The sequence below is a fragment of the Panthera uncia genome, chromosome B4, assembly GCF_023721935.1.
Source record: "Panthera uncia isolate 11264 chromosome B4, Puncia_PCG_1.0, whole genome shotgun sequence".
Lineage (NCBI taxonomy): Eukaryota > Metazoa > Chordata > Mammalia > Carnivora > Felidae > Panthera > Panthera uncia.
The window spans coordinates 76915684-76942392 of record NC_064809.1 but is presented as its reverse complement, the minus strand read 5'-3'; the positions used below and the strand labels follow the sequence as shown (position 1 = coordinate 76942392).

General features: G+C 53.6%; 2 protein-coding genes across 2 annotated transcripts; both read left to right on the top strand.

The window, feature by feature from the left end:
* The first annotated feature begins 260 nt into the window (after nt 1-260).
* KRT78 (keratin 78) lies at nt 261-8773 on the top strand. Its single transcript, XM_049625549.1, has 9 exons — nt 261-813; nt 1240-1454; nt 2489-2549; nt 3027-3122; nt 4203-4367; nt 4722-4847; nt 7613-7833; nt 8111-8145; nt 8227-8773. Exons 1-9 carry the CDS (start codon nt 448-450, stop codon nt 8496-8498), a joined length of 1557 nt encoding a protein of 518 aa, XP_049481506.1. The 5' UTR covers nt 261-447; the 3' UTR covers nt 8499-8773.
* A 5531-nt stretch (nt 8774-14304) lies between these two features.
* KRT79 (keratin 79) lies at nt 14305-25986 on the top strand. The gene is made up of 9 exons (XM_049625548.1): nt 14305-14951; nt 17428-17648; nt 18938-18998; nt 19123-19218; nt 23072-23236; nt 23399-23524; nt 24162-24382; nt 24936-24970; nt 25247-25986. The coding sequence occupies exons 1-9, from the start codon at nt 14475-14477 to the stop codon at nt 25447-25449; spliced, it is 1605 nt and encodes a 534-aa protein (XP_049481505.1). The 5' UTR covers nt 14305-14474; the 3' UTR covers nt 25450-25986.
* Nucleotides 25987-26709: the final 723 nt, after the last annotated feature.

Sequence of the window (26709 nt, the reverse complement as noted above, 5' to 3'; positions counted from 1 at the left end):
TGGGCACTCAGATGCTCCATCTGAACCCCATCTCTCCTTTCCCACCCCCTCATCTCCTTCTCTGGGAAGCCTTCCTTGAATGGCCCACAGTGACTGCTTGGGGCCATCGCTCCCACCCCCAGCCCCGGGGTCCAGGTCTCGGGCTGCTTCCTTGTCTTTGGGACAGGCCCAGCTCTCCTGCTGGTCTGGGAGCTCCGAGGGCAGGGTCCGGGCCTCCTTCTCCCTTGGGCTCCGCACGTGTTGGGCCCCTGTTCTCCAGCCGTGTCGGAATAGGTCAGCTGGATCCAGTGACAGATACAGTCAGGCCAAGAACATCTTGCTCCCCAAGGCCCAGCCCAGGCATGGGAGGGGATAAAAGTCTCGTGCTGGGGCCTCGGGGCAGGAACTCACACACTTCGATTATTGTCCGTCTGTCTGCCTGCAGCTGTGTGACCTTCTGTCTCTACCATGTCTCACCCCTCCTGCCAGGCCCAGAGGGGCTTCAGTGCTCGCTCGGCCTGCTCTCCTCGCTCTGGGGGCTGTGGCAGAGGCAGCTTCAGTAGCAGGAGCTTCGGTTCTTTTGGGGGGCGTAGGGGGGTCTTTCGTGGGAGGGCCTGGGCATCAGGGGGAAGGCTAGGGGTGTGGCTTGTGGAGGGCCGCTGTGGGCCTGGGCTTTCCCTGTGCCCTCCGGGGGGCATCCGGGAAGTGACCATCAACCACAGTCTGCTGACCCCCTTGAAGATTGAGATTGACTCCCAGTTCCAGGCAGTGCGGACTCAGGAGACCCAAGCGATCAGGACCCTCAACAACCAGTTTGCTTCCTTCATTGACAAGGTGAGGGTCAACTCGGCTAAGCCCCTCTTTCTGGGCCTCCCTCGGAGGAACTGTCCTCCGTGGATTTGGGAATGGAGAAGTTTCCTTGGCTACCACTTTTCTAATCACTTCTGCAGTGAGGAAGTCCTTCCAGTGGTTTAACTGCAGTCCTGATTAGGCTGAGGCCCTGCTGTTCTATGGTTGGGGCACAGGGACAGAGAACAGTTGTTCAGCAGTGGGAAACCCCTCCCCTGTTAGCCATCGTGATCATTTTGATGTGCTCAGAGCCTCATGCGAGGGCGTGAGGCTGCCCCTGCCCAGGCTGGATTTGGGAGGTAGGGGAAAGGTGGGCTAAGTGGTGGTGGGGGGTTCCTGGGGCTTGACTTTCCAGAGCCTGTGGCCAGGGAGTCCTACCGGAGCCTCAGGGACCCTCTGTTTGTGCTGCAGGTGCGGTTCCTGGAGCAGCAGAACAAGGTCCTGGAGACTAAGTGGCACTTGCTACAGCAGCAGGGGGTAAGCGACAGTCCCCAGGGCCTGGAGTCTTTCTTCGAGGCCTATGTGGCCCAGCTCAAGAGGTGGCTGGAGCAGCTCCAGAGAGAACGAGGGGCCCTGGATGCCGAGCTGAAGTTTTGCCAGGACCAGGAGGAGGAGTATAAGGCCAAGTAGGCAAACCCCAGTGCCCCCGGGGGCCCGGGTGGGGTCCAGGAGGATTTGGATCGGGGCTGTTGGTTGGAGGGTCTCCCACATGCTGAGCTCCCAGAGACACATGGGTGGCCTCCCTTCTGTATCCCAAGCCCTCTGATTCTCAGGGTGCCCCGCTGTCACAGGTAAGGAGGCCCCACAGTGCCTGATGCCCAGGTCTAGAGAGCCTCAGTTCCAATAGATCCAGCTACAAGGGCCACGTGTCCGGTCAGGGGCCTGGGAGGGGCCTGTTTAAACAATGCCGCAGTGGGTTTTTCCTCGATAAATCCTGTTGAGCAAGCTGTGGGCTAAAATGACTCAGATGTTCTCTGGTCTCGGTAGTGGAAGGGAATCCATTTAGGGGGACCATCCCCAGGCTTGTGGCATGATTCACAGCTGGGCTGTGTTTCTGGGCTCCCCACCTAGGTCACCTGGTGGTGTGGAGAGAGCCCTGGACTAACCAGAGGCTTGGGTTTGGCGACTGTGAGCAAGGGGTAGCTGTGTGGCCTTTTACCTTTGCTGGCCTCAGTTCCTTACCTGTAGGCTGGGAACATGTCACCTGCCCTCAGAGCCATTGGGAGGATGGCTTGTGAGGTGGGGTGGGTCCTGCAAAGAGCCCAGGATGGGACCGGGAGAGCTGGTCTTAGATCTGCTCGAGCCACCTAATTATCTACGACTTGGGCAAAGTCACGTGATCTCCCTGACACAATCCAAAATGTCCCCTTCACATGACGATTGTGAGTAGTGAGGAGAGGTGTGGGAATGTGCCTTATAGACGTGAAGGAAAGTGGCCTCATGTGGTCAGGTGGACACGGGCTGAAAGAGTGGAGAGGGTCATAGCCAGATTGTGACAATGACCTCCTGATAGGGAAGGTAGGGGAGCTGGCTGGTTATGTGTCCTGCTTGGAAGCATCTAAAGGCAAGAGGGGCCTTTTCTGGGAGGTTGTGCTTGGAGGAGGGGCATGGGTTCTGATCTCACCACCTCAGGCATTGTCCTTCTGTACGTATTTGACAGGTATGAGCAGGAGGCCTACAGGCACGCCACACTTGAGAATGACTTTGTGGTCCTAAAAAAGGTGAGGGGCGGGGTGTCCAGCTGCTTCCTGCGGATCCTGAGCACCCACCATGCACCTTTAAAGCCCAATTCAGGGCTGGGAGGGCAGGGGGTGGGAATCCTAATGCAGCACATGATCTCATGCAGCCTGTAGGGGGCCCCAGGGAAATGAGACATCTATGTAGACAGAGGGACCCCAGGACAAGATCGGATGGAAGGACTGCATGATGAGCTCTGGGTGTCACTGTGGGAGAGGGTGGGGAGGGAGTGGAAGAAGCAGAACTGGTTGAGAGTAATCCGGGAAGGCTTCCTGAAGGCAGTGTGGGTCAGTGTCAGGCAAAAGGGAGAACAGGGTGGGGCGGGGTTGGAGGAGGAAGGAGTGGATCTGCGGGGAGAGCTGTGGATGAGTATTGGGCAGTGCGCGACCAGAATTCCTGAGCCAGAGTGGGACCCACAAGCAGGAAGTGGGAGAACATGGCTTCTGTCTTCCTGTCCCCAGGATGCGGATGGGGTTTTCCTGAGCAGGATGGAGCTAGAAGGCACACTGGAGTCTCTGCAAGGGTACTTCTGCTTCTTGAGGCATCTGTACGAAGAAGTGAGGATCCACCAATGCAGGGTGGTGGTCTGCTGAGGGCAGGTGGGAGTGAGGGGAGGGGATGGGGCCGGCAGGCTCCCTGGCCACAGTGGGAGTGGCCAGGAGGCGAAGCCTGGTTAGGGTGACTTGGATCCAGTCATGCAGACATTTGACAAGCAAATACTGAGAATGTACTGTGTGGATTGCTAGGTCCTAGAGATGCACTAGTCAATAACCAGACACAAATCAACGCCTGCTTTCTGTTGGGAGATAGGCAATAAACAATAGACCTACTAAAGAAGTAAATTGTAGAGTATGTTAGAACGTGATCAGTGCTATGACCAACAGGAAAAATCAGAGCAGGGAAAGGGGGCTTAGGAAGGTGGGGAGGGGGTAAGGCAGGTGGCAATTTCAGATAGGGTAATTTTTTTTTTTTTACGTTTACTTTTTTTGGTAGACCGAGAGAGACAGAGCACAGGTGGGGGAGGGGCAGGGAGAGAGGGAGACACAAAATCTGAAACAGGCTCCAGGCTCTGAGCTGTCAGCACAGAGCCTGATGCAGGGCTCAAACTCACAAACCACCAGATCATGACCTGAGCGGAAGTCGGACGCTTACCCGACTGAGCCACCCAGGCACCCTGAGGGGCCTTATTTGTAAGACAAAGTTTGAGAGAAGATTAGAAGGCTGGTGGGGAAGTTAACCAGGAAGGTGAAACCGGGGAATTGCAGGTGGAGCTCAGGGCCCCCAGTGGAGCACTGGTACCTTTGCGGAAATGAAGAGGCTGTGGGGGTTGGAGCAGAAGGAGTGAGAGGGAGGCAGGTGTGATAAGAAGTCAGGGCAGTGATGGGGACCAGGCGATTTCGAGCTTGCAGGACATTTACCTTTAATGTCCATGCTGCAAGAGTCATCAGACATCACCTCCTACAACCCTCCTTTTCAGGAGAGGAGACAACAGAGGGCATGCTCAGCACCACCCAGGGGAATGAGGGCTGCCCCCTGACAGAGTGTGGGCAGAAGTCAGGCATCCTGACAACCTGCCCGGGACTCCAAGGGGGAAAGGGAGCAGGGGCAGGTGGACACTGAGTCAGTCTTCCCTGCAGGAGCTGAACCAGCTCCAGACCCAGGCCAGCGACACGTCCGTGGTGCTGTCCATGGACAACAACCGCTGCTTGGACTTCAGTGACATCATCGCTGAGGTCCGTGCCCGGTACGAGGAGATTGCCCGGAACAGCAAAGCCGAGGCCGAGATGCTGTACCAGACCAAGGTGCCAGGGCCAGGGGGCAGCACCGGGCTGGAAAGGGCTGTGTCTCCATGCCCATGCCCCAGGGTGGTCGTCCCCCTCGGTCCCCTTGGGGCAGTTCTGATAACCTCCCTGGGGCTCCAGGGCTGGGTGGGCATGGCCACTTCCCCTCTCCAGGAGGGGGACAGTGAGGGAAACCAGGGGACACCAGCCCAGACTGGCGTGGGCTCATCCCACCGTGTCCTGCCTTCAGCGTTTCACCTGCATTCCGAGTGAGGATGCGAGGAGGCGAAGAATTGGGGACACGATGTTTCTCATGGTCTTGGGGTCAAAGGTGAAAGTCCTCTCAACTAATGGTGTCACCTCTGTTCCCCTCAGTACCAGGAGCTTCAGGCGTCCGCCCAGCTTCATGGGGATAGCATGAAGGAAACCAAAGTCCAGATTTCTCAGTTGCAGCAGGCGAGTCAGAGGCTGCAAAGTCAGATTGAGAACCTCAAGAAGCAGGTAAGGCTCCCAGAGCTCCCCAGGCCCTCCCGGTACTCTCTTGGTGCCAGGGTCACTGCTAGGTTTGTGTCCAGGTTTGAGTACTGGCTGAAGCTTTGGATAATTTGGGTGGAGAGAACCTCAAGCCCCATTTCGGAGGATTTTGACCTCCCTCTGAATTCAAGCCTGTGTGTGTTTTGCACTGAACAACTCCAGGGGGCGCTGCTCGCGCTGCCTTTCATGGCCAGGTGTACATTTGGCTTTTGGCTCCTTGGGGGAGAGTGTTAATCCATCTGTTTTCTAGTCTTTTCGTTTGAGTCTTACTTCTCAAGCCCAGCGGAGACTCTAAGGCTAGGTGCTGACTTTCTGGGTCCCGCATTGGGGAGTGTGAAAGCCAGGAACTCAGGGGGCAGGTGAGATGGGCAGTGGAATGGGGGTGCATGGGGGGGGGGCGAGCCCTCCGTAGGCAGATGCTTTAGATGCTTTGTGTGGGTTGGAGGTGATGCTGTAGGTGCCTGGTGTGGGCTGGCAGGGGGAGAGGGAGAGGGCAGCAAGGAGAGAGACATGGTTTCCTGCTAGTCCTGGAGACCTCACTTCTAGACGTGAAGGATTACAGACTCTTCAGCTCTCAGTATCTTTGCACCCACTTTCCCCAAACCCGAAGAATCGGTTTTGGGATCGGCAGAGGGTTGAGAGCCGAGACGACAGATCAGGCGGGCTCCTCACGCACTTCAGCTTGGCAAGCAGGGCACGTGTGACCCGTCCACTCCCCGGTGGGGCCCCCCTGGGAAAGCCCTTGGAGCTCAGGCCATTCAAAGCCCAGACACAGTCTCCACCCATCCTCACCTGCTCTCCTGTGGGATGTGATTCAGGACCTGAGATGAAGGTGACCAGGTCCTATCGTTCAATTTGCTGCCAGTGTTTTGTCCATAGATTTGAATTCCTTGCTTGTGAATGCCTCGGCAATGTCTGTTAAAATGCAGATTCCTGGGCCTCTGTCAGACTGAGGGAATCAGTATCTAAGGGCAGAGCCCAGATACTTTCTAAGCTCAGTTCGTTCACCAGGGTGACTGAGGGTGCGGAGCCTCAGCCCAGCAGCCAGTACTTAGGAGTGCTACTCTGTCCCCACATCTGGGACCCACAGCTTCTGCCACACAGCAAGGTGCCTGTCCTGTGAGAATCCCTCTTGGGAATTCTTCCCGCCCGGCCCCATTTTCCTGCACACACATGGTGGAATGGATATCCTTGTGCCAGACCTAGGGCAGAGCCCCGCTGTCTAGGACCAGACATCAGCTGTCCGGGGTTAGGGTCCCAGTTCTGCCCCTCACCACTTTTCTGAACCTCAGTTTTTTCATCTGTAGGATAGAGATGATATTTCCCAACAACAAGGTGCTTGTGAATAGAATACAAAAGAAAAGAAAAGAATAGAAAAACATAGAATAGAATAGAATAGAATAGAATAGAATAGAATAGAATGGAATGAGACTACACTGGGACTAGAATAATGAGAGCCTTTAGGGAATGCCTTCTTTCCTGACCCAAACAGGAAGGTAAACCCACTGGATGGCAGATTAGATAGAGAAGTTGTTCCCCTTCTGGGAGTTTTCTATCAGATCAGAGAGGTAAGCACAGAGAGTGTATTTCTCAAACCCCAAACTGAGGCACATGGTTTGATATATAGTAAAACCTTGGCTTGCAAGTAACTTGTTCTGCGAGCGTTCCGCAAGGTGAGCAAACATTTCTAATATGTTTTAACTTGACAAACGAGCGATGTCTGGCAATACGAGTAGTATGTGACACTGAACGTCACATGATCACAACTGAGCCAATGGTTCTTGAAATTCGCTTTGATATAGGAGTGCTTTGGATTACAAGCATGGTTCCGGAATGAATTACACTCCCATACCAAGGTTTTACTGTACTTTGATAACAGGACAAAGTGTTTGAAATGGGGCTGTTCTCAAACCATCAAGGATGGTGGTCACCCTCAAGATGAGACTTGTAGATACTGCTCCATACAGGACAGGAAGGGCATTAAGTGCCTGGGTAGAGCTACAGTGCCTTGGGTAAGGAGCTAAGGGGCAGGAGTGGGAAGAAGTAGGGGAAGATCATCGGAGGAGGTGAGACAGGAAACAGATGAGTTTACTGTGGCTGCCGTAACAAAGTACCACCAACTTGGAGGCTTGAAAACACCAGACCGTGTATTCTCTCAGTTCTGGAGACTAGAGGCATGCCATCGGGTGTTAGCAGGTGCGCTCCCTCTGAAGGAGCTCGGCAGGGGAATCCTTCCTCGCCTTTTCCTAGCCTCTGGCGGCCCTGGGACTCCTGGGCATTCCTTGTCTTACGGTTGCATCACTCCAGTCCCTGCTTCCGTTGTCACATGGCGTCATCTCTCTGTGCTTGTCTCCGTGTTCTCTTGTCTTTTTCTAGGGACACAACTCATTGGATTTAGGGCTCATCTTGCATGCAGGATGCTATCATCTTGTGGTCCTTAATGCATTACGTTTGCAAAGACCCTCTTTCCAAATAAGACCACAGTCTGAAGTTCTGGGTGGACATGACATTTTTTGGGGACACTATTCGACCCACTCGGGGAGTTAAGGAAGCAGAAGAGGCAATGCGCTCCCTTAGGATGAGAGCAACGGGGAAGTGGGGGTGACCATGGATACTTTGAGCTCATGAGATTGTGGTCTACCCTGGGCTTTAAGCTCCATCCACAGCAGGTGACTTGGGAGGCTGTATTGGGCTTGCAGCCACTTTCTCCCTCATTTCTACACCCATCCCAGAATGCCGACCTGCAGGCCACCATTGCTGATGCTGAGCAGCGTGGGGACCTGGCCCTGAAGGACTCCCAGGCCAAGCTGGACGAGCTGGAGGCTGCTCTGAGAGCGGCCAAGCAGGACCTGGCCCGGATGCTGCGGGAGTACCAGGAGCTCATGGGCATGAAGCTGGCCCTTGATGTGGAGATCGCCACCTACCGCAGGCTCCTGGAGGCGGAGGAGTGCAGGTGGGGGGCCTGGGAACTCAGCTGAGGGGGCAGAGGGGGATGGACTGCCACTGCAATGCTCTCCTTGCTGAGGGGGATTCTGAGATTTCCTGGCACTCCGAGCCACTAAGGGCAACCTATTCTGCTGGGGAGCGGGGAGGCAGGGATTTAAAATCAGGACTGTGGGTTTCATCTGCTGATTGGGTATGTGAGCTGCTCCAAGAAGCTAAAAAGCATGAGGGAATGCATTCTTTGCAGCCCTTCTTAGCATTTCCTTCTCTTGTCCTTTCTCCATCAGGATGTCTGGGGAATGCACCAGCCAGGTCACTGTCTGTGAGTATCAGGGGACTTGGGGAGAGGGGTCCCCGTGGGGAGCTGAGGACCCTGCCGTGACTCTGGTGCATTTCTTGGCAGCTGTAGGGGGAGGCAGCACCATCATGTCTGGAGGAGCTGGTGGTGACCTGGGGGGCGCTTGTGGACTCAGAGGTGGGAAAGGCAGCTTTGGGTCTGGCTGCTCCAGCATCGTGACCAGAGGCTCCAGCGTCACCCTGGGCTCTGGGGAGGGCCCGGTTTGGGGCCCCTGCTCTGTGTCCGGCTCCGGCTTCAGCTCTGGCTCCAGCTCCGGAGGCCACACCATCCTGAAGAAGACGGTGGAGTCAAGTCTGAAGACGTCTGTCACATACTGAGTGACCTGGCAGCAGCTTGCTCCCCTTGCCTTCCAGAACCTTCTAAGCCCAGTTCCCACCTCCACTGCCCTTCCTGGCCAGCTCTGTGTCCCTTGCCCACAGCCTGAGCCAGCTCACAGGGGACTCTGCACAAGTCAATAAAATCATGCCTGCCCGCTGTTTCGAGTGTTTGCCCAGTCTCCCTTACTCTGCATACTGACCCACATCTCCTTTGCCTGCTGTCCACCCCAGGCCAAGTCCACAGCACCCTGTCCTCTAGCCAGCCAGCCTCGTCCTCTCCTCCTCGCAGCCCTCAGGAGGAGCTAGGAAACCCCTGATGGGCTTGGCCAGCCAAATATTGTCCTTTGTGGGGAGGGGAGAGGCCTGAGGACCACTGACCAGAGTCTGCGGGCTGGAATCACGGGCCAACCTGCCTACTCCTCTTCCCCTGTCTCTGGACCATTTCTCTAGCTCTTCTGTGACATGAAGCAGCACCCACTTCTCCCTGAGGGGGCGTCTTCCCTTCTCTCTCTCCCCTCTCCCACTTTTTCCCTCTCACGAATTCTACTGAGTGCAAACCATACTCGAGGCACTGTGCCAGGACTGGGCTATGCTGGCAAGCTGGATCAATCCCAGCCTGCCCTCCTAATGGGTTCAGTCTCTCTCTCTCTCTTTGAGTAAATTCTATGCCCAATGTGGGGCTCAAACTCATGATCCCAAGATCAAGAGTCACATGCTCCATAGACGGAGCCAGCCAGGCGCCCCCGGGGTTCAGCATCTTCCCCGTCCCCTTCAGTTTCTGGGTTCTCCAACATAACCCCTCCCACCCATGAGAGCCAGATCGTCCTTCCAGAGGCCTTGGTTACCAGGGCCAGAGGCCAGCCTCCTGTAGCTAATTCAGACAGCCTCCGTTGGGGGATGGGGGTTTCTGGTGAAGTTCCCTCTGTGTCCTGCCCCTTTGTACAGTCTCCTCCAGGGACACGCTGGCTCCAGCTCCATCTGAGGTAGCAAGCTGGGTCCTGTTGCCTCAGCCCCACCTCATCTCTGAGCTTTAACCTGGCCCTTCTCCTGGACAGCAGTGCCCCCAGGAGATTAACAATTCAGCAGCGATGTTAAGCACTAGCTTTAAACAGGTGATCCAAGGGCATTTAGAGGGGAGGCTGAAGGGCAGAGATGAAGGTGCCCTGTGGTGGTGTGCAGTCTCTCTGCCACTCCTTCTGGCAATTCAGCTCGGCCCCCAGGCTTGCACCTCACCCAGTAAAACAGAAGCAGGCCTGCTGCCCAGCCCACGCTCTCCGCAGAAGGCAACCTGGGAAATATCGATCACTGTTTGGGAATATCCAACGGGCATCCCACCCCTCATCCCAATCAGCTCATCGGGGGGCTCCTTCCAGCCCTTTGCTCTGCTCCCTGGGATGTCCTTCATTCCCTCCATCTCTGCTGATGTTTCAGTATCTCTTCTCGCTTGTTCCCTGGTAAATTGGCTGTACTCCTGACTGAACACAGCCCCTCATCCCTGTTCTTCCTTCTTCCCATGTCTGCACCGGATTTTTCTCCTCCTGGAAACCTTCTCTAATTCCCTCGGTCTGAATGTGCCAGACCCTTTCTGTCCCCGGCCCAGCCTGGCTGTACCCGTAGCTATCCTTGGCTCTGTCTCTGTCTGGTTCTTGCCTGGGACGCAGGTTTTTCCATTAGCCTGGGACCCGTGGGCAAGTTCTTCTCCTGCACCCAGGATGGGGACCAGCTGCTCGGCTTGTGCAGGGGGGCTCTGGTGGGCACTTGGGACTGAAACTCAGCCCGTCCCCTTACCTCTTGACTCTCATCCCACCACTGGGCCTGTCTGAACATGAGACTGGAAAAGTCTTCTTCCCTCTTCAGTGGGAAGCTCTGCAGGAGGCCAGGTGTGTGGGCATCAGGGCCAGGTGCTAAGAGGGTGGGGAGGGTCACCTTCTCCACCCGGGCCCCTACCCCAGCAGCCCATCGGCTCCTGCACGGCTCCTCTTGTCTCCTCCCTCCCCATGTGGCTAACACCAAACTCCATGGTCTTGGCCACAGGAAGTCAGGCCATTCCCCACCCCCCCGTCCCAGTTTTAAGGGGAGGTCAGCCCTTTTCTCAGACCTGTGGATCTCTCCATCAAAAATGTCTGAGAAGGAAGCTTTTGAGCCTTCTTTAAGGGAGACAGGGGTTGGGGGTACACGGCTCAGGAGCCAGGATTCCTGGGCTTGCGTCCCAGCTCTGCCACTTACTAGTGGTGTGACTTTGACCAAGCTGTGGAACGTCTCCAGTTTCCTCATCCGTGGAAAGAGATTAATAACAGCGCTTACCTCACAGGGCTGGCGGAGGGGCCTGCCATTTGTCGTCCCAGCAGGAAACGAAATTCACCCTAAAGGTCGGCTAAATGGACTTTAATGAAAGGAGTACCTATGGAGGTGTGGGCGTGGCTAAGGACACAGAAAGGATGGAGGGGCCCAGAGGCTGGGAGCAGTGGGAAGCCACTGCCATCCCCAGAGGTAGCGAGGCTAGTGGTTTGTCCAGGACTGAGCCTTTTTCCAAGACGTGGGGCTTTCAGTGCTAAATAAGGACAATCCTGGAAGAACCAGGGTGAGGAGGCCACCCAGTGTAGAGCCGAACGACAGGAGGAAGGAGTGACAGATGAGACAAGAGCAGGGACTTTTGGGGGGATCACTTGGAAGAAGCTGTAATCATGGAAGAGGCTGGGGAGAAATACCAGTCCTCCCTTCCTCTCCCAGATCTCCTACTGATCCCCCCCTCCTGCCCCCCATCCCCTCTGCCTTGGCCAACCCACCTGGAAGCCAGAGAGCAAGGGAGCAACCTACAAGGGTCTAGAAGGTAGATGACTGATCTGGGGCAGGAAGGAGGTGGACCGAGCCTACCCATCATGGACGTGAGATGTGTTACTGCACTGATGTGTCTGCCACATAGGAAGTGCTCAGTAAATGCTGATTATAAGAACCATTGCTGTTAGTTTAGAAAGTCCTATCCCTGTATGAGGGCTCCCAAGGGCAGCAAGTGTTTTCTTTACCCCGTACCTTTCCTTTTTTTTTTCTTTTTAAAGTTTGTTTATTTATTTTGAGGGGCATCTGGGTAGCTCAGTCGGTTAAGTGTCCGACTTCGTTTCAGGTCATGATCTCGCGGTCCGTGGGTTCCAGTCCCTCATTGGGCCCTGTGCTGACAGCTCAGAGCCTGGAGCCTGCTTCGGATTCTGTGTCTCCTTCCTTGTCTGCCCCTTCCCGGCTCACGCTGTCTCTCTCTCTCTCTCAGAAATAAACATTAAAAAAAATTTTTTTAAAAAGTTTATTTAGGGGCGCCTGGGTGGCTCAGTCGGTTAAGCCGCCGACTTCGGCTCAGGTCATGATCTCGTGGTCCGTGAGTTCGAGCCCCGCGTCGGGCTCTGTGCTGACAGCTCAGAGCCTGGAGCCTGTTTCAGATTCTGTGTCTCCCTCTCTCTCTGACCCTCCCCCATTCATGCTCTATCTCTCTCTGTCTCAAAAATTAAATAAACATTAAAAAAAAATTAAAAAAAAGTTTATTTATTTTGAAGGGGGAGGGGATGAGAGAAGGAGAGAGAGAATCTGAAGCAGGTTCCCCACTATCAGCCCAGAGCCCAGCCCCACGAACCATGAGATCATGACCTGAGCCAAAATCAAGAGTCAGACACTTAATGGACTGAGCCACGCAGGTGCCTGGCACCCGTATCTTTCCTACTGCTCTGTCCCCAGCCTGGCCTATGTTGGGTGCTCAGCTGACACCATCAGCCATCTTACCTTGTCCCTCCTGCAGCAGCCTGCCATACCCTGTGCTCTTGTGTCCTGCCACAGCGGGGGGACCCCAGGCAGGTGACAGTCTGCAGACACAGAAGCCCTTGGTTGGAGTGGCAGCAGAGGGGAGGAAGCGATCCCTAAGCCACAGAAAGAAGGTCTAAGCTTGGGTGTTCGGTATGAAAGCAGAGAGGACAGTCAAGGCCCGAAAAAGAAGGTCCCAACGGTGGCTGGGTTGGGACCCGTGAGCCCCCCCATCCCCCCCACTGCCTAGGAGGGAGCATGTCTCCAAGCAATAACTCAGAGAACAAGCCCTGGGTGGCCTGTGCCGCTGTCTGTCACCAGCTTTCAGCACAAAGCCTGGCTCAGCGTGCCAGGTCAATGACATGAGGCTGTCATTCCTGGGGAGCGGTGGAATGTTTGTTTGTTTGTAGCCAACGCTACTCCCACCTCCCCGGCTGCCCTGACTCAGAAGGCTGACATCACTCCCTTCCCCACCTTCCCCAGAAGCCCCACTCCCCGCATCCCCTCCCGCCTTCCCCCTCCCACACCCCTGCAGGGAGAGATAAAGGAGGCTGAGAAAGTGATCACAGCCTCCGGGACTGCAGGCAAAGGTCAGTGGGAAGTAATGGCTCAGTCCTGGGATGGCTGGCCGAGGCTTTTTGAAAGGATTTCCCCTGCGGGCTCTGCTTATAGGCAGAGGCAAAGGAGGCCCAGAGAGGTTGAGAGAGCAGCCCCAGGACACACAGCTCATTGGGGATTCCGTCCCAGCCTGGCTTGCCCCAGTGCCTTGTATCTGAGCTCCCAGCAGGGAGGAAGAGCCTCTCTTGGGAAGTAAGGGTCTAGTTCTCTGAATGCCCTTCACCCCATCCCTCCTGGGTGTTAGGTTTGACCTAACTTGCAGCCTCTCACAGTGGTCCTGGGAAAGAGTCCCACAGCCTCCCCTGGGCCTGGAGTGGGCCCGCTCTCTGCCTGACTTCCTTGGGCTGTGGAGCAGGCCATGTCCTTTCCTTTGGGATCCTGGGGACACAAGTGGCCACAGCCCCAGCTCCCTGCCCAGCCACTGTGGGAGGAGCACGGCAAGCACTGCGTCTGCTTCTTCCCTCAGGCGAGTTTCTCTCACCTCTCTGGGCCCATTTTCCAGTTTTCCAGCTAAAAGCTCAAGGGGGGAGGAGGGACATCTCTGAAGTTACCTCCTCAAAGTTGTCTCAGTCCTAACGGCTGACACCTCCAAGTCTTCCTTTGGGGCTGTGCCTGGGACTGTGTGAAGTGATTGAAGAGCCTCCGGCCCTTGGGATTCAAGCATCAGGATCCTTGGGGGCTGGGAAGATGAGAATGTTGGGATGCTTCGTGGGCCTCTTGTGGTCTTTGTTGAACACATACTTCTCAGATCTGTACTTATGTCCAGTCCGAATGGGGCCTCCAGCCCCCTCCAAAGTGGCTGGGCCCTTCTGGGGATGCTCAGCTGCAGGGCAGAGGGTTGGGGGTCTCAGGTGATGGTCAAAGCCCTCCATCTCTCTTCGGTCCCTAGAAGAATGTGCTTTTCCCCACTCATCTCCCTGGTCTCGGGGACCCCACCCAGCAGACCATCTGCCCGTGTATGACTGAAGAGCAGACTGCTCCCACCCCGCTCTGTCACCTGTGCCCCCCACCCTGGACCTGCCAGGAGGCAGTGAGGCCGTGGGTTGGGAGGCTGGGACTGGAGCAGGCCTGGGCACCCTCCCCCCAGTCCATTGCTCAATGTTCCTTCCCTTGCCGCCTGTGCAGCCATGGGCCCTGGGGCCTTGGCTTACGACAGGGGCCTGGGCCAAATCCCACAGAACAGAGCCCCATTGATGGCGGCCATCAGGGCTGAGTAGGAGGAGACCAAGCCAGCCACTGGGTGGTGGGGGTGGCCGTGGGAGACTGTATCATCCTGTTCCAAGTCAGGAGAGCCCCAGGGGGGAGAAGGTGGCATCCTGTCCCACACAGTCTTGGCTCAGCCCCAGCTCTGGAGCGCAGGTGATAACTGGGCAGCCGCTCCCTCCCACTGGGGGAGAGGGGACTCCCCTGGCCCCCGGGGCCCCTCCCTCTCTTCCTGGGGCAATGGGGCAGGAGTGTCTGTGGAGCCCAGGAGCCAGCCCAACCGGGAAAAGATAAAAAGCCCTTCAGTGTCATAGAAGCTCACTGCGTTCCCTCACAGCTCTCTCAGCCTGTGCTCCGGCCCCTCTGACAGCCATGAGGTCCTCTGTGTCTCGGCAGACATACTCCACTAAAGGAGGCTTTAGCTCTAACTCTGCAGGTGGAGGAGGCGGGTCCCGGGCCCACACCAGCTTCAGCTCGGTGGCGGTGTCCCGGAGCAGTGGCAGTGCTGGGGGAACCCGCTGTGGCCCCAGCAAGGGGGGCTTTGGCAGCCGAAGCCTCTATAACTTGGGGGGCAGCAAGAGCATCTCGGTCAGTGTGGCTGGAGGGGCCTCCTCAGGGAGGGCCCTGGGGGGCTTCGGCTTTGGCGGTGGGGCCTATGGGGGCCTGAGCGCCGGCAGGCAGACATTCGGGCCTGCCTGTCCTCCCGGAGGCATCCAGGAGGTCACTGTCAACCAGAGCCTGCTGACCCCTCTCAACGTGGAGATAGACCCGGAGATCCAGCGGGTTCGTACCCAGGAGCGGGAGCAGATCAAGACCCTCAACAACAAGTTCGCCTCCTTCATTGACAAGGTGAGCCTGGGTGGAAGGAGGCCGGGAGGGGCCCTTGGAGTAGAAGCAGGGTCCCTAAGAGAGGGTGGGCTGGGCAGAGGCTGATGTAGCCCATGTGCAGTGTGGTGGGGTTGATAGAATGACTCTTAGAGCTCTCCCGCCTGCGCCTGGGATGCCCAGACGTGGATGGCTGGAGACAGTCTTCTGGATCTTACTGTCATTGCTCAGGTGAATCTCAATTCTGCTCAGGAGGTCTGCGGCCAAGCCCACCTTGACTGTGGTGCAGCCTTTTCTCTGGCCATAATTAACACGGTCACACAGCAGCCTATCACATAGTGAAGGGGCAGACTGTCCTCACTGCTCCTCTTAACAGGGTGGTCCTTATCGCCTTTTGTCATTTCACCGCTGGGGAAACTGGCTCAAAGGTCACACATGTTATCCAAGGAGCCCCATCTGTTTCCTGTTCTCTCAGTTTTGGAGAAGGCCTAAGGACAAAGATGTGATTCAGCGCGATAGAGGGGGTTGTCCTGGGAGAAGTCACCTTTCTCTTCTATTCCTACTTGCTCTTCTGGCCAAGAAGCTCAAGGTGGGGATGGATGGTGAAGAGGGTGGTCACCAGAGCTAGGGGTATAGAGTTTGGTCTGTTCCAGATCGGGGGCATCCTGACTCTTTCCCTGGCCTCCAGGCTGACCGCATGGCTCTTGTACTGCCCTCCGGCATTTTCAGGTCCATTTCACTGCATCGTTTACTTCTACCCCAACCCCCCAGGTAGAGGGACCATGATGGGGAAAATCCTGGCAGATGACCACACCTTGGTTCAGTGATGTGTGGATTCCCAGAGAACATTCATGTCCTTTTCTGACGTGAAACCTACAGTGTCCCATGAGGAATCAGAATAGGTGATATTGTGTCTATTTTAAAGAAGAGAAAACAGAAGTCTAGAGGGGTCAAGAGATTTTCCCAGGCTCACACGGATACTTGGAGGCAGAGGTGGGCCTGAAACTCAGGTTCATGGGCCCTATGGTCCTTGGCATTAAGAGGCCCTGTCACCGCTCATGGCAGGTGCACCTGATGCATGGTTCCCAGGCCATGTGATTTAGGGCCTGGGGTGCTGTGGAGGTGGGACCTGGAGAAACCAGATGGTGGAAGGTGAAGCAAGCTATTCCGCCCACCTCCTCACCTTCTCCCCTAGTGACTTTTGGTCCTCCTGTGGGACTGTCCCAGAGGTCAGACAAGCAAAAACCTCTCCCAGGCTCTCAGCATCACAGTCTAGGACGTGGTCTGTGTGGTTGTCCCTGTTGGCCGGGCAGAGAAGCCCCCCAGAGCCCACCCCTGAGCTCCCTTCTAAGTCTTTAGAGATAGGACTGGGCATCTAGAGTTAAAATTAAAAAAAAAAAGTCAAATTTACAGAAAAGTTACAAGCACAGTACAACATATTTCTAACTATTTTTTCACCCAGATGCACCCATTTTTAAAATTTAATTTAATTTTAATTCCAATACAGTTAACCTACAGTGTTATATTAGCTTCAAGTGAACAGTATAGTGATTCAACAGCTCTATACATCACCTTGTGCTCATCATGACAAGTGCCCTCCTCAGACCCTGTCCCCTACTTCACCTGCCTCCTCTCTGGTAACCATCGGCTTGTTCTCTCGAGTTAAGAGTCTGTTTCTTGGTTTCTCTCTCTCTCTCTCTATTTTCTTTTCTTGTTTGTTCTTTTTCTTAAATTCCACACATGAGTGAAATCATATGGTCTTGTCTTTCTCTGACGGACTTATTTTGCTTTAGATTCACCAATGTTTACATTTTGTCACATTTGCTTTCTCTGTATATGTGTGCGTGTCCACATGTCCATACATACATGTTTGTATATATGCATACATACATTCACATACACTATATATGAATTTGCAGTAAAAACATTTTTTTAACGTTTATTTTTGAGAAAGAGACAGAGTGCAAGTGGGGGAGGGGCAGAGAGAGAGGGAGACACAGAATCCGAAACAGGCTCCAGGCTCTGAGCTTGTTAGCACAGAGCCTGATGCGGGGCTTGAACTCACGGACCGCGAGATCATGACCTGAGCTGAAGTCGGACACTTAACTGCCTGAGCCACCCAGGTGCCCCCATCATCTGCATTTTTAACAGTTGATTTTGATGCAGAATGAGGGTTCACAAACATTGATCTAGTCCAGTGTAATCAGTGTAAGTAGGAAAGGGAGATGCAGAGAGAAGTGACTTGACCATCACCAACCACCAAATGACTGAGCTGGGGCTTTGATGGTTTATTAACTCTTTAGAGTCTTGTCATTGGATTGGACTGTTTTTTTCCAGCAAAGAATGTATTCTCAGGAACTCCTCCCCTTGGCAATGTGTAGTCTGCACTGGCCCTGTGACGTCCTGGTCGGGGATGGGTGGTGGTGATGGGCCCAGTCCTGGGTCCCTCCTGGGGCCAGAGGAATGGTACCAGCCCACCACTCTTCTTGCTCTGGCTCAGGTGCGGTTTCTAGAGCAGCAGAATAAGGTGCTGGAGACCAAGTGGGCACTGCTGCAGGAGCAGGGCCAGAACACGGGTGTCACCAGGAACAACCTGGAGCCCCTCTTTGAGAGCTACTTGGGCACCCTGCGGAGGCAGCTGGACAGCCTCCTGAGCGATCGGGGGAGGCTGGACTCAGAGCTGAGAAATGTGCAGGATCTCCTTGAGGACTTCAAGAGCAAGTAAGGAGGACTGGACAGGCTGGGAGCTTGTGGGGGCGGGGATGGGACAGCGTGGGAAATCACCCCATTCCCAGGCTCCTGGGACCCACCCGGGGCAGTGCCCAGACAGAGCTACTCCCCTTGGGTGTCCAGGCTCTGGACCCATTGCGTCCTGGAGAATTGTCCCACTTACTTGTGTATTGTTCCTCATTTTAAAAACTCTAAGGTAGGGAGGACAGTGTAATGAACATTTATGTCCTCATTACTCAGCTTTAATAATTCTTAACTCGTAGCCCATCTTGTTTTATTTCTACATCTACTCGATTTTTCCCTTACCTTATTGTCTTGAAGCAAATCCCAGCCATCATGTGATTCCATTCACAAATATTTGCTGGCTATATTCATAGAGCCTATCTGCATAGCTTGACTTAATAAAACATAAACACAATGCCATAATCACACCTAAAACTTTAAAATTAAAAAAAAATTTTAATGTTTGTTTTATTTTTGAGAGACAAGGACAGAGTGCCAGCAGGGGAGGGGCAGAGAGAGAGAGAGAGAGAGAGAGAATCCAAAGCAGGCTCCAGGCTCTGAGCTGTCAGCACAGAGCCCGACGTGGGGCTCGAAATCATGAACCGTGGGATCATGACCTGAGCTGAAGTTGGACGCTTAGCCGATTGAGCCACCCAGGCACCTCACACACCTAAAACTTTCAAAAGAGTAATTCTTCAATATCATCGACTGTCCGTTCATTATGAATTTCCAATTGTCCATACATGTCCTAAGTTTTAAAAATACAGTTTGTTTGAATCAAGACCCAAATAAAATTCACATATTATGATCAGTTGATATGTATATTTGTCATTTTAGGGCCCAATCTTTCATAACTTTTCCAATAACTCGATACTGGCAATTTCTAACCCTTCAAGTCTCAGCAAAAGCAGTTGGAGAGAAGTTAGTTGTTTTAAAAAATGTCCCGTCTGTTGAAAGTGAAAGCAAAGATGAGCCATTGTGGACACATCTTTGCCTGTTCTTATAAAAGCCTCCTCAGGGCTCTGATCCAAAGAGATAGTTGCTCTTGGTCGCGATATTATTGCACACATTCTGTGTCCATTTCCTCAAAGGGGGGCGGGGCAGGAATATTTAAAGACTGTACCCCAAGTTTCTTCACTGGTAGGCTGTATTACAGAACTCCTTCTCAAAGGTGTTCTTAGATAACGTGGGACCCAACGGGGCTTAAAGCCGAGTGGGTTAAATGTCCCAAAAGGCAGAACCTGGCTGAGCCTGGCCTGAGTCTTCCTGTGTAACAGGTATGAGGATGAAATCAACAAGCGCACTGCAGCGGAGAACGAGTTTGTGGTGCTCAAGAAGGTGAGCAGGGTGGCAGGGAGTGGGGGAGGTGGTTTTTGGGCTTGCCAGGGTGCTGGGCTGACTCAGAGGGAGGTGAGAGTCCTGGGGGCTGAGGCATCTGCCCTGCTGTCTCTCTTTCCCCCAGGATGTGGATGCTGCGTACATGACCCGGATGGATCTACACAGCAAAGTAGGGACCTTGACTGAGGAGCTCGACTTCCTAAACCACCTCTATGAACTGGTGAGATGGCAATGGACAGAGACAATTACATTTACATATGGCATTGGGGATTCCCCCGCAGGTCTGATCTGAATTCACCAGTGCAATTTAATTGAGGGAATATAGAACCTGGGCCTTTAATTAACACAGGCTTCCATGTATCAGGTGCTAAGGATGGGTCAGACACTGGGCTAAGCTTTATATGATCCTCTCAACAAAGCCACAATATAGATACCATTATTGTTTCCATTTTATAGTCACGGACACTGAGGCTCAGAGTAGCTTCCTCATGGTTACATAGCTAGTTAGATGCAGTGCTGGAAATAAAGCCTGGTTCTTGGACTTCTTCAAAGTCTGACTCTTATTCCTGTGTTAGACCATTTCCCTTCTAGACCATTTGTAATGGAGCAAGGGTTGGAGGAGCAGAGATGGACAGAGAGGGGATGGAGATTCCAGGTTGCCTCAGGAGTTGAGGTATGGGTAGTGGGTAGAATCCAGGCCGGGTCCCAGGAAACAAGGGGCTTTGAAGACCAGGCTAAGAAGGCTGAAGTTAACCGAGTTGATCCTAGCATCTCAGACTCAGACTTGGAAGGGACCTCATGGTCCCCCTTCCCCTTCATGCTGGAGCCCTTCCTCTAACATCGCTGATAGGAGTCATGTAGTCTCGACTTGAATGCTTTTAGTGGCAGGGAACTCACTATTTTTTAGGGCAGGCATTTTCATTGTTGATCAAATTAGAAAGCTGACTTCAATCTTCCCGTGACTTCTGTTCTTGATTGGCCCTGCTTCTGCCCTCCAGGCTGCACACATCTGTGTGGCCTGTGTCTTTCATATGGCAGCACTTTAGAGGTCAGGATGCTTAGGTGACTGCCATCTGTGGCATATGAAGAAGCTGAGGAAATAGGGTTCTGATCTCAGACTTTGGAAAACAGGGGGGGTAGGGAGGGCGGTTACAGACTTGCATTCCTGCAGCCTAATGTCGCACTACTTTATGTGTCATCTTTAGAAGTCACTTCATGATATTTGATCCTTAATAAAAACCCTGGAGTTTTTCACATGAGTGCTTTCAAGTGAGGTATGTATCTGTTTGCTTCCAGCTTCCAAAGACAGGAAGTTGGCCGTTGAATTTTTGTAACCGAAGAGTTAATGAGTCCCATTTCTCCTGTGAAATGTCATTGTGGTTTCGTCCCATTGTCTGGGCAACCAGACACTATTGGGCACTTTGAAACTTGATTTCCCCCATCCATATGTTGGAGATACCCAGTTGGGTAATTGGATATATTTATTGATGATGCCCCAGCTTTGGGTTCTCTGTGGACCTGGTCAACTTTCAGTTCAGTGGGGTGATAACATTTCAGTGTAAATGACTGGTAAGCACATTAAAGCAGACAGGGCCAAGAACGGAGTTCTAGTGCAAGACCTAGGCCTTCAGGGGTGCCTTTCTCCCAGGCTGACCTCACTCCACCAATCAATAATTTATGGTTCAAGTGGCTCAGCTACTGTAAAATCTAGGTGACCACATCATTATCTGGCCCACATCTTTCTGTCTTGTGTTCAAGAAGTTGTTGGTCAAGCAATATCTGTGACGGTCCCTTAGCATTTTAGTAAGACAACCATAGTAGAAAGTGAAATCCATTTGGCTTGGCCTTTCCTTAGGGAAGTCTTGCTGGCTCCTTGCCTCTTACTTATATTTTGTATTTCTAGAGGTTCATAGGAAGTTGACGTCAAGTTTAAGTTGAAAAAGTCTAAATATCATCCCCTCAAAAATGAGGACATTTTCTGTGTCTGGGGTTATGGAACCTGTCCCTCTCTCCATATTTCTCATGGATCTCTGGGAGTGTTCATCCCCTTGGCAATGCCATGGCCTTCTAGGATATGCTCCTTTGGCCTGGACCCCTGAGATCCCCAACAAGGCCAAGGCCTCTCATACTCTCTGTGTCTGTCTTGGTTTTCCATTTCTTCTCCAGCATGCTGCTCTAAGTTGATGATTGTTCCCTTTGATGGGAAAGAGGCAAATGACGTAGCAGTTGAGTTATTGGTGTTTTGGGTTAGTCCAATGCTACCTCTCTGTTTTTTTCACCTAGAGCTTACCTACAGCCCTTGTCTACTGGCCTCAGCATTTCCCCTGGCTCATCCATGGCTGTGTTTTTCTCCTTCTAACATCTCCATCTGCCCTGTCAGAATGGAACTTGTTGGGGAGTGTTCTGTGCCATCATGATGATTTCCTAGGTGCCTCCCCACTTTTTTCCTTGCTGGACCACTGATGGTCATTCATTGCTTGCGGATTCCTCATTCTCCTCTCTTAGATTCTTTTCACTTTTGGGCCAGGTCAACGGTGCCCACCCCCTCTTCTCTGAATGGACAACAATTGGCTTTCTTACTGTCTAAGACCCATGTCTGCATGCTCAGTGTTTCTTTCCTTTGCGGTCCCTTATTCATTTAACACATATTACTGAGTAGCTTCCACATGGCACCAGAAGGACAAAGTCCCTGCTTTGGGGGCCCTATATCTCCAGTTACCATGTGGTGAGGCCGTGCTGGGACAGAGACAAGGTATATGGAGCAGGCTGAGCCTGATTCTTCCTGGGAGAGCTGTGGGAGCTTCAGAAGAGGTGGGATTTGAGACGAATTTTGAGGGAAGGGCAGGAATTCTAAAGGAAGAGCAGTAAGGGCCTGCTAGCCAGGGTCCAGCCTGCACAGTGACACGGAGGCAGCATAGAGTGCCTTGTGTTTGGGGAGCAGCATGGATGTTCACCCCTTCCTCTTCACCCATCCCACATTTTTTTTAATTTTAGAGAGAGAGAGAGATAGAGTGAGTGGAGGAGAGGAGAAGAGAGAGAGAGAGAGAGAGAGAGAGAGAGAGAGAGTGAATCTCAAGCAGGCTCCACACTCAGTGCAGAGCCTGGTGTGGGGCTTGATTTCATGACCCTGGGGTCATGACCTGAGCCAAAATCAAGAGTCAGATGCTCAACCTACTAAACCACTCTGGCGCCTCTGGATGAGGTATTTGATTGGCGCTGGGGTTTGGGCAGTTTGTTGGCAGCCCAGGGCAGGAAGGACCATGGGAGAGACGGAGGCAGAGCTCAGCTGGGAGCCAATGCATATGGCGTAGCGATAGAGCTGAACCCAAAGCCAGAACACAGAAACTAAGCTGCTGTTCATGACATCTTTAAATGCCTGTTTATATGTCAAAGTTGATGGTCCTAGAAACCCAGGAAGGGTCCAAGAATATCACCATGGTCTATAAATGTCAGTATATTCTAGAGGAAACGATTTGGGATTTGTCGCTCAACTGACTGGTTCCAGTTGGGCTCCAGGATAGGACTGGATGACCTTGGATGTGTCACTTCTCTTCTCCAAGACTCTTTCCTCACCAACCTCTGTCAGGACCACCGTGAATGATGCTGCAGGTTGTTAACTGGCTGAGTGGAGAGTGGGGTTCGAATCAGGCCCACGGTCAGCTCCCTGGGTCCCACCAGCTGCTTCCACTCAGAGGGGAGACTTTTCCCAATTTGACAAAAGCACCCTGTGCGCCAGTCATGGCCTTGCCTGCCTCCCAGGGCTTTCTGACGATGAAAGGGACTGGTGGATGTGCTGGCCGAATGCCTGGCACCAGGGTTGAGGGCAGTAAGTATGCATTCTTTCCCCTTCTTTAATCTCTTGGAAACTTGTAAATGCACAAAAAGAAATGGTATTTACCAAAATGAGAGTGCCATTTCACAGCCGGGGAGAATGATGCTTTTCCTTCTAGGCTGGAGCCTGGGGCAGAGCACAGGCCTCCTGATGCCACCTGGGGACCCCATCCTTCACCCTTCAGCTGTCTCCTGGGGGCCTGGAGCAGGGGCACCGCTGGCAGCTCTCTCTTTTTCTGCAGGAGCTGAGCCAAGTGCAGACCCACGTGTCTGACACCAATGTAATCCTTTCCATGGACAACAATCGCAGACTTGACCTGGATAGCATCATTGCTGAGGTCAAGGCCCAGTATGAGCTGATTGCCCAGAGGAGCAGGGCTGAGGCTGAGGCTTGGTACCAGACCAAGGTGAGGAGAATAGCCGGTCAGGTGTATGGGCTGGGACTGGACACAGAACATCCCCCATCGTGAGAGGCCTGGGGCCAGACACACCCAGCCTCCGAAGGGCCCCTAGTCACCCAGGAGGGCCGGGAACTGACAGCTCACAACAGCCACCTTTTTGGTCTCTAGTATGAAGAGCTGCAGGTGACAGCTGGGAAGCATGGGGACAACCTGCGGGACACTAAGAACGAGATTGCTGAGCTCACCCGCACTGTCCAGAGGCTGCAGGGTGAGGTGGATGCAGTTAAGAAGCAGGTGAGCCTTTGGCTGGGAGTCTGGGGGTCAGGCCTGGGTTGGTGGAGGTGGGGACCTTCTCACTGTCATGCTGAGGGGGTCAGAGCTGCTCTTTTCCTGATGGATGGGACACACTCAAACGCTGGATCAATGTACTCCTTTTACAGGACAGGAAACTGAGGCCTGGGGAAGGTCACATGGCATATTAGTGGTAGAGCAGTTGGGACAACGTCCTCCAAGGAGGTTGGTCCCATCTCCAGGGGGTCAGAGCAGGAGGCTGAGGGTTCAAGTGTTCAGGTCCTAGATGCTGATTCCATTTAGGGCGTGGCTAAAAAAGCAAGGACTTTTCCCCGTATCAGGTGAAGCACCTGGTGAACGGTGAGGTTACATTATTTATTTTATCTCTTTTGAGGCACTGGGTTGAGTTGCAGCAGGAAAGGCTAAGGTTAGACTTCAGTAAGGACTTCCCCAGTGGTGCTACAAGACCCTGCTTGTGTAATAGTATCTCTTCTCTCAGAGGAATATTTCTGCTTTCCTTCCAGCTCGGTTAGTCAGGGTGGGTGGGGTGGGTGGGGGATGGTGACGTCTGGTTTGAGGGCAGAGAGGTGGATGTGATGACCCTGGAGGGTGTCCCCAACCCCTCTCATCCCCTGGGCAGTGCCAGCAACTGCAGACTGCCATCGCAGAAGCGGAACAGCGTGGGGATCTGGCGCTGAAGGATGCTCAGAAGAAGCTTGGGGACCTGGACACGGCCCTGCACCAGGCCAAGGAGGACCTAGCCCGGCTGCTGCGTGACTACCAGGCCCTCATGAATGTCAAGCTGGCCCTGGATGTGGAGATCGCCACCTACCGCAAGTTGCTGGAGAGCGAGGAGAGCAGGTGGGGGCCCCTCCTGCTTCAGAGGGCTTCCCAGCCCTGCCCTGGGGGAGAGCTTGACCGCTTCTGCCACGTGTTTCCTCGGTTGGCACAGCCATCAGTAATCCTTAGGGTGTCTGGAATCCCTGCAGGAGTGAGCCTTCTCCTTCCAACACCAGGTGCCACCACCTTTGGAGCTTTGAGAAAAAATGAATCATCTCTGTCCTTGGGAAGGCACGAGATGTAAAGAAAGTCCCCTCAGCCAGAAACTGGGTGTCTTTCGGCATGGGCTCTGTTTGCTGTCCGTGGTGTGCGTGCAGAGGGAAGTGAGGACGGCGCAGGACGGGGCCACTTGGCTCGCCCTGGCTCTGCTTTCTCTGCAGCAGCGGCTGGAAGGGCCACGACGTGTTTCGTGTGTCTCCTGGTCTTGTCTTGCGGGCCTTGGCTCGAGAGATGACCCACTGAGTTGATCCATTGTAAAGGCAGAGAGTGGGAAGGAGGGAGTCGGGGAGACAGAGGGTTTTTGCTTGGGCTCCGGGGACCCCTGACCCTTCTCCTGGTCTTTCTGTTTTTGCAGGATGTCTGGAGAGTGCCCCAGTGCAGTCAGCATTTGTGAGTATTTTGCTGCCTTCCCCTGCCCCAGGCCCAGCCCCGTCCTCTGCTCAGTCCACTCAATCTATCCTTGGCCAGGAGCCCATGTTCCCCCCGCCTGAGCCCCTGGAGCCCAGTTGGGGGGTTCTCAAAGAATCAGCTTCCCGCCCCACCTTCTCCATCAGTGTTCCATGGCTCCACGGCCTGCGTTTGTTGCTGTCCCTCACTGGTTTCTCCAAGTCCCCGGCCCTCCTCCAGCATGGCTGCCCTACCTCACCCAGACCCTTTGTCTTGCAGCGGTGACTGGCAACTCCACCACTGTGTGCGGAAGCGGTGCCGCCGGCTTCGGGGGTGGCATGTCCCTGGGCGGGAGTGGGGGTGCTGGCAAGGGCGGGTTCAGCACCAGTGTGGGCTACAGCACCAAGGGAGGGCCCATCTCTGGGGGTACCTCCATCCTGCGGAAGACCACCACAGTCAAGACGTCCAGCCGGAGGTATTAGCTGCCCAGCCTCGCAAGCGGGGCTCCTGCCGTTTTCTCCTTGCTCTACTCACCCCACCTCTGCTGCCCTCCCTGCCTACCTCCATAGGAGCGGGAACAGCCCCGGACCACAGGTCCAGTGTTACTTGCATGCCAGACTCTTTGCACGTGATCTGCATTTTGGGAAGGCTCAAATCTGCCCAGGTTTTCTCCTTGCTTCTGCAATGTGATGGGAGGGGGGCGGCGGTTAAGGCTACCATCTTGAATGATGTATTTGAGTGCTTTGGGAGTGATCTTTTGACAACCGAGAGGAGGCTAGATTTCCCTCAGTTCCTCTGCTCATCTGCTTTGCACTCGGGGCAGGCTGGGGGAGGAAGGAGGGAAGTTGGGAATGGTCCCCGAAGGCCTTTCAACCTCCCCGGGCTCCCACCAACCCCCAATCCCTTTCCAAATTTACCCACCCCACCTCCCCTGTCTGTGCCTGTGATGTATCTCAATAAATGGTAACTGCAGCTAGATGTCTGTGGCTCGGTCTCTCCTGCCCCGGGGGAGCTGAAATTGTCAACCACATGCTCATTATGCCCCATGCTAATTACCGTGTTAAAAGCACATCCACTGATAACCATCACCACTGTAGGCCTGGCTCTTACTCTCTCCCTTGTGGAATTCATAGGGGGAGACTTGAGGGAATATCTAAGTTGTTCAAGGCAGAACCCAGCCACTGAGCATCTACCTATTACCAGCCCATCCCCTATTACTTGGCCTTCAGAACTGGGCCGACTTGGCTTCAAATCCCAGTTCTGCCACTTACTGTGTGACCTTCAGCAAGTCACTTAACCGCTGAGCCCCAGTTTCCTCCTTCATAAAAGCAAGGTGTGATGAGAACATGTGTAAATCACCTGGCTAAAGAGGGTCTTAACAAGAACCAGTTCTCTTCACTTGCTTTCACTCTGGCTCCTGGTTTCCCAAGTAACTCATCATCGTGGCGTCAGATAGCTTCTCTCTCAGCCCTCATATCTGGTCATTAAGAAAATCCACATTTTTCCAACAACAGCAGAATATACATTTTTCTCAAGCACACACAGAACAATTTTCTAGGGTAGATCATATGTCAGGCCACAAAACAAGTCTTGGTAAATTCGGGAAGATTGAAATCATACCAAGTGTCTTCTCTGGCCACAATGGTATGAAACTAGAAGTCAGTAATAGGAGGAGAACTGAGAAATTCACAAACACATGGAAATTAAACAGTACTTTCCTCAACAACTAATGGATCATAAAA

What these genes read in the sequence shown, in the direction of transcription:
- KRT78 (XM_049625549.1), top strand. Translation starts at nt 448, where the DNA reads ATGTCTCACCCCTCCTGCCAGGCCCAGAGGGGCTTCAGTGCTCGCTCG. An exon ending in GAGGAGGAGTATAAGGCCAA is followed by an intron (nt 1,455 to 2,488) that starts GTAGGCAAACCC and finishes CGTATTTGACAG; the next exon opens with GTATGAGCAGGAGGCCTACA. An exon ending in ACTTTGTGGTCCTAAAAAAG is followed by an intron (nt 2,550 to 3,026) that starts GTGAGGGGCGGG and finishes TCCTGTCCCCAG; the next exon opens with GATGCGGATGGGGTTTTCCT.
- KRT79 (XM_049625548.1), top strand. Translation starts at nt 14,475, where the DNA reads ATGAGGTCCTCTGTGTCTCGGCAGACATACTCCACTAAAGGAGGCTTT. An exon ending in TCGCCTCCTTCATTGACAAG is followed by an intron (nt 14,952 to 17,427) that starts GTGAGCCTGGGT and finishes GCTCTGGCTCAG; the next exon opens with GTGCGGTTTCTAGAGCAGCA. An exon ending in CTGGAGAGCGAGGAGAGCAG is followed by an intron (nt 24,383 to 24,935) that starts GTGGGGGCCCCT and finishes CTGTTTTTGCAG; the next exon opens with GATGTCTGGAGAGTGCCCCA.